Genomic DNA, 12686 nt, shown 5'->3' on the forward strand with positions numbered 1-12686 from the left:
CCCGGCAAGTCTAGCTGCTGTCCGTGCATTTCTAAAGGCACTATTCTTCTATTATGCCAGGGTAGAAAATGCTCAGTTAGGAATTCCGCATATTGTTAAGAGTTCGCTTTGACACCCTCAAGGACTTACATCGTACTTCCCAAAATCATTAACCCAAAACAAAAAAAAAGTAGAAAAACAGTCCTCCCAGCAACCATCAGTGCTTGATTTCACAGAGGAGCGATAGTCTGTTAGAGAGTAGCGGTGGAACGCTGGATCTCTCTCTTCTAGCCGCCCACGTCCATTTACAGCAAACAAGCAGTCATTCAAAGATTGAGCAAGAAATTGCTCAGCAGTTGTTCCATTTCATGTCACTGGAAGACTAGCGACCACTGAGCCACTTCGCAGTGCCCTGTCGGGTACATGGGTTGACAGTCACCCATAATCGCTCATTTGAAAGGTACCTTAATGCGGCTGTGTGAATGAACCCCAATGTTGAATGTTAGAATAAGCTTTTGTATGACCAGCATAGTATTTACAATTTCATTCAGTGAATTTTTTTGGGATCAGCTGTGAGTGAGTCTAGCCCATTACATAAGGAGATAGTTCAATACATTGTAAAGAAAGTACATTCACACCTTTAGTGGCAGGTTTATTATTACCATATTATGGCAGGGAACTCTCCGGGGCTTGCTGCGCTGAGTAAGCAGTAAAAACCCCGGAAGATTTCAGATGACAGCTCAGCGCTTTGCACATTTCAGCACTAGAGCTGTCCACAGAAATCTTCCGGGGTTTAACTGCATGGTCAGTGCAGCAAGCCCTGGAGATTTTCCGGGCGTGCCACTAAAGGGGTTAATGGACTACAGTTTTACCTGCTACACTGCTCAATCTGTCCCCTTGATTAAATAAATAAAAAGAAAAGCCGACAGGCAGCAATTAAACAGGTGGTCTAAGTTTTATTCTTGTACAAGTACGATTATATACAAATTAGTAACACGTTACCACCTAATTCTTTTATTGACACTCCTGTTTTTATATTAAGTGGGCAAACCAAACCAGTCACTAGAGTTAAAAACAGATTTCAGAAAAGCTTTAAAACAAAGAAAATAGTAACACAAAATATTGAGTTTTTAATAAATGGAAATGCACAGCTGTAGATAATGTCCCCAAGGAACTAAAACTGGAGATCGATTTACTTACCAGCATGTCGAAGCTCCTCTTGTTTTGTTTTTTTATATATTTTCCTTCCTTTCATTTTTGGGTAAATTCCAAAACCCTATCAGCCTCCTTTACATGTGTATGAGTATATGTATGTACACCTATGCCCCCAGAAGTACTTATTGTGCCCATCTGCACAGACAGTGTCCTAAAATATTTACATACTATGTTATTTCCAGCAACAAACATGCCATCTCAGCGTTACAGATTCCATCCCATTATACTGAATATATATCCACTAAATACTTCCAGTCCTTTTAATATAAATGAAATATGGTGAATAACTATATCACTTGTTTATGATAAGCAGCGTGATCACCACAATCCCTCTAATACGGATTTTCTGCGCACGAAAAGCGTAAAAAGACAACTATACGTTAAAAAGATACACTTGACAGGGCTCGATTCTGTAGTATTTGCCCTGCGTCATACACGGCTTGTTAAAAAGTTTATATTGACTTTCACAAATACACAGCTTAGCAGGGAAAACAAGATGTCAATGCTAAGTAGCCTGTCAAAATATATGATTGCCACTGGGGGACCAACCTATGTACACGACAAAGAATTCAAAGAGACTAAGGACCCTTTTACATGGGACGATGGTTGGGAGCAGATGTGCCCGGTCATCCCAGCGATAGTTGCTCCTGTGCCTTTACAGAGGAACGATCATCGCTCTGGGAACGGAGGCGGAGCGGGCCGGAGATTGTCCTGGCCTCCCGCCTCCATTCACAGTAAACAGGCAGTCGTTCATAAATGAGTGACTGCCTGTTTACGCTGGGCGATCATTCTTTGTTTTTTATGCCTGCAAAAAGTGAACAAACGATAAGCAAATTAATTATCGTTAGTTTTTCAATTGCTGCAAGCAGTTACACTAAAGGATATTGTTGCGTGTAAAAGGGCCCTAAAAACTGGCTGCAATCCCTTCTAAAGTGCCTTGTTACTATCTTGTGTTGGGCGCCAATTTTCTGCATAGCTTTTATACCATTATGATGTAAAAAAAAAATCTTCAAGCTCCACAAACAAATCATTCACAGTGCTACTGACTGTAATTAAATCTAAAAAAAGGTCAAAATATACATAAAGAACCTAAGTAGGCACCCTACGGCTCCACGTTTGATAAAACCGAGGGGATCTGATAAACGTATCAGCTGGCAGTTCTAATCCACAACTGCTTTGTTGCCATAGGGTTTTTAACAAAAACATTCTTTATCCATATTATACTACCGTAAGTATGACTTTCTAGTTAGTCCTGAGCTCTTTTGAAAGAGATTGTTTACATGTGCTTTAGAATGACTAAAATCAGATATTTTAGGTGTATGAACATGCAATATTAAACAGGCTGTAAGACGAAAATTAATGCCTATAGTATGTGCAGTAGTAGTGTAATAGTGTGGTGGCCAAATGCTGTGACATTTCCATGTAAAAGTCTTATAAAGTAATTCGCTACATCAGCAGGAATGAAAGTTGGTCTAAAAATGGTCTTATCGTATGACTTATTCTCTATCATTAAATATAAAATACCACACTTAGAAGTTGGAATATGGAAAGAAAACAAAAAAAAAAAAACAGAAAATAAATGACGATTGAAAACAGATCAGATGAGATGAAAGTGAATCTGCTGTGCAAAAGTCTGGCCACTAAGAACAAAACCCCTCCTTAAAAATAATGACTACACACAACAAAAACGGCAGGGTTATACTGTTGATAAATGGCTGACGAGGTCTTCACGAGACTCCTTTTAAGAGTCGCAAATTGTGGTCTCCACCGCGTACACGTTCTCAAAGTGAATGATCTTTGTACATTTCTCAGCCTCTCGTTTTTGCTTCCCTGTTAGGAAATAAAGACGCGTTATCACCGCAGGAAGAGCGCAATATTTTATACATTCAGAAGCTTCAACGCAGTGGTGTGAAACGTGGCTTACCAGCTATTGGGAACCTATAGCAGCAGCTTGCAGACTACTGCTATAGATCAGGGGTCCCCAACTCCAGTCCTCATGGACCACCAACAGGTCATGTTTTCAGGATATCCTATGGTAAGAACCCCTGTGGGAATGTCTGAGGCACCGACAATAATTACATCACCTGTTCAACACTGAGGAAATTCTGAAAACATGACCTGTTGGCGGTCCCTGAGGACTGGAGTTGGAGGAACACTTCTATAGAGGATGCTATTCATGGGTAGGTTAGTAGGATGTATAGGCTGAAAGTGTGCTACATGAGTGTTCTCTATGCACAGTTGGCCACAGGCATAAAAGATTGATGTAGAGTACACCACTTGGCAAGTTTTAGCAAAATGGGCGCTGTGGGGTCATGTAGTATACCAGAGAGGGGAAAAATTTTTCAACATTTGGTTTGGCTGCTTCACATTATTTTGTAAGAGTTTGTTTCGGTCCAATCTGCAATAGTTCGAACTGAACCAGAAATTCGCCAGTACCCCAAAAAAATTATCCTCACCAAACAGTGGTAGTGGTTTTCCTGTGGCCCAACGGTTAGCATTGTTATCTTGCAGCACTGGGATCCTAGGTTCAAATCTGACCAAGAGCAACATCTGCATGGAGTTGATATATGTTCTCCATGTGTTTGTGTGGGTTTCCTCCTACATTCCAAAAGCATACTCATAATAGGTCTATATAGATTGTGGAAAAAAAAATATCAAGTGATGTTATGTGTATGTGTTATATAATTAAAAGTGATACAAACTCCATTCAGATGAGGACAGATTTGAACCTAGGGCTCCAGCACTGAGGCACAGGAAAAGAACCACCGTCCCTTTTTCTTTGGGTTTGGCCGAGATGAACCGCCTGAAGTTCATTGCGAATTGAACTTTTAAGGAAGTTCAACCAGTTTGTTTCTCTAAACACTAACCAGGACCATTAATTCTTTTACACTGGTCAAACAAATGCAAGCTTCTCCTCAGGTACTCTCTACACTACAGGTAGTGAACACCACAAGAAAAAAATGGCTGCATATTAGTGGGATGTGCAGCAGATGTTGCTAAAACATCCTTCACCTCACAGACCGGGCATGCACAGTCTCTACAATAGCTCGGCACTCCATTCTAGGCTATGAACTAGTGAAGTAGCGTACATTGCTGGGCAGGAAGAAGACTGCCTGTGAATGTACCCAACGCCACAGGAAGCAGCAGAATCAGCCAGCTGGAGGTGAGGTGACCCGGGGGCACTGCAGGAGACAGGAGAAGATCAGTGGGGAGAAGATTGGGTAAGTAGACCGACAGGGGAAAAATAGGGGAGTATAGTATATGTGCTAGGTCATCAATAGATGATCGGCTGCGGTCCAGCCAGTACACAGTGCTGTTTCCACTCCGTACACTGTAGTGGACGTCCGAACAACTGGTTAGCCAGGTTTGTAAAGGATGGACACCACCCAATCAACTATTGATGAGCAATGCTGAGGATAGGTCATCAATAGAAGTAGCCCAGAACACCCCTTTAAGATCACTTTGTGGCTCTCTTGACTTTGGTCATTATAGGGGGCTCCCCACTCAATGTCAAACAATTAAGCAATAATGGTCTTCGCTATGCTGCCCTTTATCCCCATCTTCAGCTACACAGCTTAACAGGGGGGCTTATTATGGGATGGCTCCTCTCCTGTCCCTGCAGCCTTCTCTACACTATTCAGGGCACAATTTTGGTGAATAGCTTCATATTAATGTGGGCTTATACAGTAGATGTGTTCAGTGTAATATGTTTTCTGCTCTTAGCTCCTTCTGTTCCTGCCCTGCTGGACACCACGCACTGAATCTGTCCCCACACAAAAAGCTACTTTGAGCTTCACTTCCCAGCCAAGACCCCATATACTGAATTTAACACATCAAGTTTCAATATTATATCAGATATGGAGGAGAAACGGGCCTCGACCAGAAGCAAGCATGTTGGAAAGAGAAACTGAAAGCACCTTCTTGTGAGGGAATGGATTTAGCACAGGGTGGGTGGGCAGGTACAGAAGAGATTACATTGACGACATCCACTGTATTAGCCCACATTAATATAAAGCTGTTATCTCCAAAACTGTGCCCTGAACAGTACTGAGAAGACTGCAGGAAAAGGAGAGGAGCCATCATAAAGTAAGCATGACCTATTCAACTATGCAACTGAAGACTATTACCCTTAGCAATTGTCTTCAGCTGAATTGGGGCAGACGCAGCAGTTCAAGAGCAATTTACTGTGAAAATCCCCCTGAATTAAATACATTTATAGAATAAAAAAAAAACACTATCTCCAAAACTTAAAATAGACAGTTTTGGAATTTCATTTTTTTAAAATTCAGTTGGGTTTTACCATTCTCAGTACCTCGAATGATGTTTCTGCGTTGGAGTTTGTAGGTCTCCTTGTCCTGACAAAGGCGGCGGATAAAGACACCCAGCTGGTCCACATTTTCAATGCGATCAGTAACTACCATCTGCTCATGAATTAAGTAAGACTGAGGAAGGTATGTTCCAGCCTGTGCAAGAGAAAAAGAGAAAAAAAAAATGTCAAGCTTAACCGGTCATCAAAGTTATTTTTTGAAAAAAAAAAAAAAGTCATGTCCGGTGCAGATGACCTACAACAAAATCAGGCAGTATTTATCCGCCCTAGGCAATCCAGCCCTGCTATTCTGACTTCCTCTGCCAAAAGAGACCGGGTGGTGACTGCTGCCTGCCAATCAGAGGCCACAGGATCACCGCCCGTTCTGCTGGCATCAGCGCTCACATTCTTGTCGCCATGATTCCAGGCGTTCCAAACAGTGAGGCGGCGGTCTCCGTCAGACAGGTGAACAACGGGGCTGCAGTGCTGCATGATGGTGAGACTGAGGGCAGGTAAGTACCACGTGATTTGTTCTTTTAAGCCATTCGCACCCGACATTGAATTTTCAACAAGTAATCTGTCAACCCATTTAACACAAGTTTATTGAAGTGACAATGACCATTTAAGTCATTATTTAAGCACAATGCAACAGTTTGCTTGCACACCTTTTGCATTTCACTTGCATAGGAGATCTGCCACTCATAACAAGGTATGGTAATGTTGCCACAGAGAATCATTAGAGATCCAACCTTTAAAGAAAACGGTTAGACACTCCTGCCTGTGTTCTGAAAACATTGGTAGGAAAATGTATCAGGCAAGTGTTACAAAATATTTTAACGCCACAAATGTATAATTTACACACTTACCAGCTGTGCAGCTATACTGATACATAAAATATTGGAGTGCACATTGAATGAATTCTCCAATTTTAGTTTTACTGATAACTCTGATTACCTGCTATTAGTAAAAAAAAATGTAATTAGAGGTGTTGTCAAGTTGTAAACTACTGATGGTCTATCCACAGGATAGGCCATCACTAGTAGATTGGCGGGGGTCTGCTGCACAGGATGCCTTTGATGAGCTGTGTGCACTCATGTCCCGAGCAGATTTCTGCAGGAAGCAGACATCTCCATTCCAACTGCAGTGGTGAGACTTGGAATTACAGGCAAAGTTCCCATTGAAATGAATGGGAATTTTGCTGGTACTACCGACCCTGGCCAATGCAATGACAACAGAGCCGTCAACTTCATGTAGAAATCAACTTAGTGCAACTAATCACACTTGCCCAGCAAACAGCTGATAAGCAGGAATCTACTATTGATGGTCCAAACTGAATACAGGCATCAATAGTTTAGAACTGGACCTCTTTAAAATAGACTCTGAGTACCCGAACTCCCCCTACCGACTTCCATAGTTTTACTAGGGCTAACCCTGGCCTCATATTCACCCCAAAAGGAGAGAACGAAGAACGAAAAGAGAGAAACAGAAATACCCGTTAGATTTCCTGTAAATGGAACCCTGTGTGGAAGTTCATTGCTTTGTATCTACTTTATTGCACCCCCTGCAAGGGGAAGCTTCTAGCTGATCGGCATGTAATAATTCGCTTATTGTTTTCCTCAATTAAAGCAGTTGAAATTAAAATAGATTTTGGAGTATCCTAGAACAAAAGCATCCATTTGTGCGGACTGAAAGGGGTGGGGAAGCTAATAAAGCATATGGAAGGGTGAAAGCTATCTAGACCTGCAAGCACTTTCCTCTCAAGTAGACATGTAATATGCCCCCCTGTTCCGGATTCTCATTAATCTCCAGCTGAGTGAAGTAGTGCTCTTTATGTAGGAAATTCTAGGATTTCCATGACAAGCAGCTAAATGCAAAAGCCAAACTCATTGATGAATAATTATCTTTCAGCTAGCACTGCTTGTGTTAGGCCATGTTTACATGAATGTTAGGCTTCCGTTGCTTTTTGAAGGGTAGGATATTGTAGTCTGCAAAGGCAAGAAAAGAAATCTGACAGTCAATAGAATATATATTAAACCAGACTGCCTTGACATGGCAGATGGGCACACGAATTTGATCAAATTGTGCACGGAGAAACTAGTCTTTTTTATGTGGCTGGTATAAAGGACAGTTGTGCATCGTCTTGCAGATATGAAGTGTGTTGGAGTGCTGGAGCACGTGTTTGTTACTGCATTGTGTTGCAGCTATAGCTTATCATGCACCATCACACTCAATTTGTTGGATGTGCAGACTTTTGTTTTCTGCATGCATTGCATTGGTATAGCTGCCTGCACATTTGTCAAGCACGCTATTTTCCCATCTGTCCTAGGTGGTTCAGCGATTGAATACCTAGCTTATACACTTTCATGTGGAGGCTTTTAAGCTCAAAGAGGTGTATCTGTAGAGCTAGGTACCCATTCATTAAGGTTCGCCTTAACGTGGCTGATGGGCACACACAAATTTGATCAAATTGTGCCCTAAGAACCTTGCATTTTTTATGCAGTTCGTATAAATGACTGTTGTGCATTTTAATGCAGATATGAAGTGTGTATGAGTGCTGGAGCACGTGTTTGTTACTGCATTAAACCAGACGGTCATGGAATATGGAGCCCACTAAAATGATCCTAGTGATAAGGATAAAGACCCTTTTACATAGGGCAACTGTTGGGCACGGCTTTTACACAGGAGCAATCATCACTCAGTGACTGGAGGTGGGAGGGCGGGTCAGTGATCATTATAGCCCACTCACCTCCATTCACAGTAAACAGGCCATCATTCATAGATGGACAACCTGTTTACACAGAGTAGCAGACCATCCCTGATTTTTAGGGTTTCTAAGAAGAATCTGATCAGCAATTTATCGCTGATCGGTCTTTCACTGCATGAATTCACGCTGCCCCATTCATGCAAACCGCCCGATCTAAATAACGCTTAGGCCTCATGTCCACGGGCAGAAGAAGAATTAAAATCTGCAGCGGATTTTAACTCTTCTCCTGCCCGCGGATCCGCACCCCATAGGGATGCATTGACCACCCGCGGGTAGATAAATACCCGCGGATGGTCAATAAAAGTGATTTAAAAAAAAATAGAGCATGAAAAAATCTGGACCATGCTCCATTGTCATGCGGGTCTCCCACGGGGACGGCTCCCGCGGACTTCTATTGAAGCCTATGGAAGCCATCCGGATCCGCGGGAGACAAAAATCAGATTTTACTCACCCGCTCCGTTTCTTCTCTTCGCCGCGGCGCCATCTTCTCTCAGTCGCGGCCGGATCATTTTGCTTCGGGCCGGTGCATGCGCGAGGCACGTCACCGACGTCATCCTGCGCATCTGCCAAGCCGAAGAAAGAAGATCCGGCCGCGACGCAGAGAAGATGACGCCGCAGCGAAGGAAGTATCCGGAGCGGGCGGGAGGTAAGTTTATTCTGATTTATTCTAATTTTCAGCGCTCATGTCCGCGGGGCAGGAGGGACCTGCTGCGGATTCTCCATGGAGAATCCGTAGCGAGCCTGATTTTCCCCGTGGACATTATGCCTTAGTGCAACAATTGTGCCATGTAAAAGGGGCTGAGCATTCAGAAATGTATAAAGAAAACGAAAGCATTGCAATAAATAAAACCCAAGATTTCACTCCTTACACACACTATACATTAGTGAATGTGAGAAATGTCTAGCTCTACCTGTATCTTGGTGGAGAGCACATTAAGGGAAATACGGTCACGAAACAGGCTGACCTAGTTAAATACGTGAAATTACTTTTTATTTGTATCTATTACTACCTTAATGTTGATGAGAAGCTCCAAGAAATTCCTTGGTGGCATCACAACGGAGGTGTTCAGGGGAATAACATAGCACTTGTTCAGGCTGAGATCCAGGTATGCAGTGAGTTTCTGAGGAGACAAAAAAAGGGGGATGATGAAAACAGTCACAAAAACAGATGAATCGTCATTTTTCTAAAGGCCTACTAGAAGCTTCATAAATAAGTCTCACACGGACGGGTCGGATTGCGGCTCTGACCGTGGCCGGCGATCCCACGTACCTGTTGTTTCTTTACTGCGGATGACCGATGACGCTCACAGTCGGTCATGAGCAGTACAGATTGTTTTGAACAAATATTTGTATTTTCCACACTGTCGCTATGCGATAACGCAGGTACCGACGGCCTATCCGCAATGTCAATGGAAGTTGTCTGTGCGGAGTCTGCACAAAAATAAAAGCATGCTGCAATCTTTTTTACGCTTGTGGAAATCACAATCGCTATTCGCTCATTCTTTTTTTTTTTAATGTGTGCAGAATACCGCGGATCGACAGCGTGGGTGACGATCACGAATTCCGCAATTTAAATCCAGTCGTGTGAGACTGGCCTTAATCGGCCTCAGATAGAGAGGTGTATGGTATTCGGTAGTATTACATAACTATAGGTTATTGATGTGGTTGAAAGCAGGAACTCATATAGCACTTGTTTGTAAACTGGGACGATGCATGCTGCTTAACCCTCAAAAGCAATTGCCAAACTGAAGGCGCTTCAAGGAGCAATTCTATTAAATGGAATCTGGTCATCAGGATCATGCTGCCTGAACCAAACACATGAACCCGGGAGACGTACGCACTGCAGCCCCCATGTAGGTGTTCTTCTAAACCCTGTTGCATTTCAGAATAAATACACCTTAAAGTTTGACTCAAAATGGAGTTCTTAAGTCAAAGAGGCAGAGTGCGTCGGCCTCCACCCCCCCCCCCCCCCCCCCCCCCCCAATCATGTAGACTGACAGCTCATGCTGCAGGTAGGGAGAAGCCGCTGCGATCCGCCTTTTTGACTCGGAACTCTATTTTAAGTCAAACTTTAAGGTGTATTTATTCTAAAACGGCATTAATTACAAGTTACACAATTTTCTAATATACTTTGTTATTAAATTACTCATTTTCAAGATATTTATTTGTTCTATGAACGACCCAGCCTAGACTTCAGACAGATTGTAGCAAGATTTGTGCTTCTGCTGATGTATGTAGTTCACAGAGGATTGTCTACACTGGATACAATTATATCCACATCTAAAAGGCCGGTTCACGGAGTAAGGGCTCTTTTACAAGGAAAGTTTATTGTTCCAAAAATTGCTGTATTGTTTAGTGTAAACACAGCCAACGACTAAACGACAATTATCATTCGCTTATCAGGGGCCGTTCATTTTATGCTGGCATAAATATAATCGTTCGCTCATTCACAACTCATTGCATGTAAATAGCGATCATCTAGTTCTTCACATCGACTCGTACAGTGAATGCGAACGACGAGCAAACGAAAATTGAAAAGACTTCTCTGCCTGTATAAACTGGCCATATATGCGAACGGTCATTGTTCACTTGTGCAAACGATTTCCTGCTCCGTGTAAAAGGAGCCCAAAGTTGTTGAAAATGGACGATTTCAACCAAAACAATTGTCAGGCAAACTCTGTTTCATATGATTGTTTTAGCTATCAGATGATCATTGTTTGAGAAGGCGGAGGCTGTCTTTGAAATATTCGCCTGGTAGTCGGAAGAATGATTTTTCTTTTAAAGAACGCGCCCAGAAAGAGTTCTTTAAACTGGCAAGGGAAAAACTAACAGCCAATATGGACTAGAATGTGTTTGGCTGCATCTGCAAAACCAGACGATGGTTCAGCCAACAGTTCTTCAACCATCAGCCTACTTCTATCTAATGTGTACAGTCAGCTTAAAGGCCCATTTAGACGGGACGAATGTCGAGCAAACGATGCCGGACACTCGTCCCCGCACATACTCGCTCTTGTGCTGTCACACGGGATCTAGTATCGCTGGCTTGCTCAGAGCGGCCAGCAGGGGAAAGGGAGGCTGCAGCAGATTCCTCTCTTCGCTCTCATCCGCCCCTCTCCATTGACTTAACATCGCGGCCGTTCAGTGCTGAATAACTGCTATTTACACTGAACGTTCATCAGCCATCATTTATGCAGCATAAAGGATGGACGATACGCTGATCACTCAGTATAAATACCGTAGCATCCATTCAGTACTGAACGGCCGCTGAGTGAAGTGAATGGAGAGGGGTGGGGGAAAGCGAGGGGAGAAATCTCCAGCCTCCCTGCTGTGAGCCAGCAAGACTAGCTCCTGTGCAACAGGGCGGGGACGAGAGTCGGGCATAGTTTGCCCAACATTTGTCCCGTCCAAATGGGCCTTAAGCGGAGAGCAGGACTAGGCATGCGTTTGGAGCCTGGGAATGTAAAGAAGAACGTTCACTTATAGTCAATGACAGCCGATAAGCATCTTGAAATCAGTGAGGCATTACAACCCAAGACGTGTGAAATATATATATATATATATATATATATATATATATATATATATATATATTTCACCTAAATAACTGACTACTCTTGTACTTTTAATTCTGTATCACCAACAGATATTAGGGGCTATTGAAATCACTTTTTTTATGTACATTTAGCATATACGTTTAAGTTACATGGAAAAAGTATACAAATGTATGTAATCCTAACTGCTACATCAACTGCTATGATCAACATTGGGGGTAATAGGCCGAACTGGATGGACATAGTATGTAAGGCTGAAAAAAGACCTATGTTACTATGACTTTTCATAAATGTCTCAAGTATCAATCCCTCTGATAAGAGTTCTCAATAAATACACCTTACCCTGTGAAAGTCATGAACGATGTCGGCAGGATCACTTTCCGCAAACTCAGGGACAGGAACATTGATCAGTTCAACTTCTTCCTCTTCCAAGATTTGAATCCTCTCCTTAAAGGAGTGGTAACGGACACGAGGTTCTGCGTAAGGCTCAGTGAGTGACATGTCATCTTCGGTGTACCTTATTCCACAAAAGTAGACACCACGCTGCAAAAGAAATATGGAGGGAAAAATATATATATTACTTTTATATAACACATTTTAAAAGCAACATTAAGAGGAGACTCCCATTGGAAACTCATGACATATCCAAAGGGTATGCCATGCAAGTCTAGTAGATGTGCGTCCCATCTCTAGTTCTAGCTCCAGCCCCGCTGAACGCACTGGTTGGAAGTTACGGAAACAACGTAGCGAAGTCCAGTCGTCCGTTTCCATAAATCCCGACTGTCACTAGAGATAGTGGCGGGTCTCAGAGGTGGGACATGAAACCAGACTCCCATAGTATATCCTGTGGAAATGACATGAGAGTCTCAGA

General features: G+C 42.7%; 1 protein-coding gene across 4 annotated transcripts in view; it reads right to left on the reverse strand.

Annotated features, from left to right (window-relative positions):
- Positions 1–915: 915 nt before the first annotated feature.
- Positions 916–12686, reverse strand: part of ITM2B (integral membrane protein 2B) — a 37794-nt gene continuing 26023 nt past the window's right edge. For 2 of the 4 annotated variants that reach the window (XM_066586045.1, XM_066586060.1), the window contains 4 exons: positions 12158–12358; positions 9275–9385; positions 5495–5657; positions 916–3024 (listed from right to left, as the gene is read on the reverse strand). In XM_066586045.1, the coding sequence (XP_066442142.1) occupies positions 2936–3024; positions 5495–5657; positions 9275–9385; positions 12158–12358 (564 nt within the window). In that variant the 3' untranslated portion in view covers positions 916–2935. The remainder of the gene's footprint in view (positions 3025–5494; positions 5658–9274; positions 9386–12157; positions 12359–12686) is intronic. The other 2 variants (XM_066586052.1, XM_066586069.1) reach the window with 1 other exon arrangement.

Source organism: Eleutherodactylus coqui, chromosome 1 (genome assembly GCF_035609145.1).
Source record: "Eleutherodactylus coqui strain aEleCoq1 chromosome 1, aEleCoq1.hap1, whole genome shotgun sequence".
Lineage (NCBI taxonomy): Eukaryota > Metazoa > Chordata > Amphibia > Anura > Eleutherodactylidae > Eleutherodactylus > Eleutherodactylus coqui.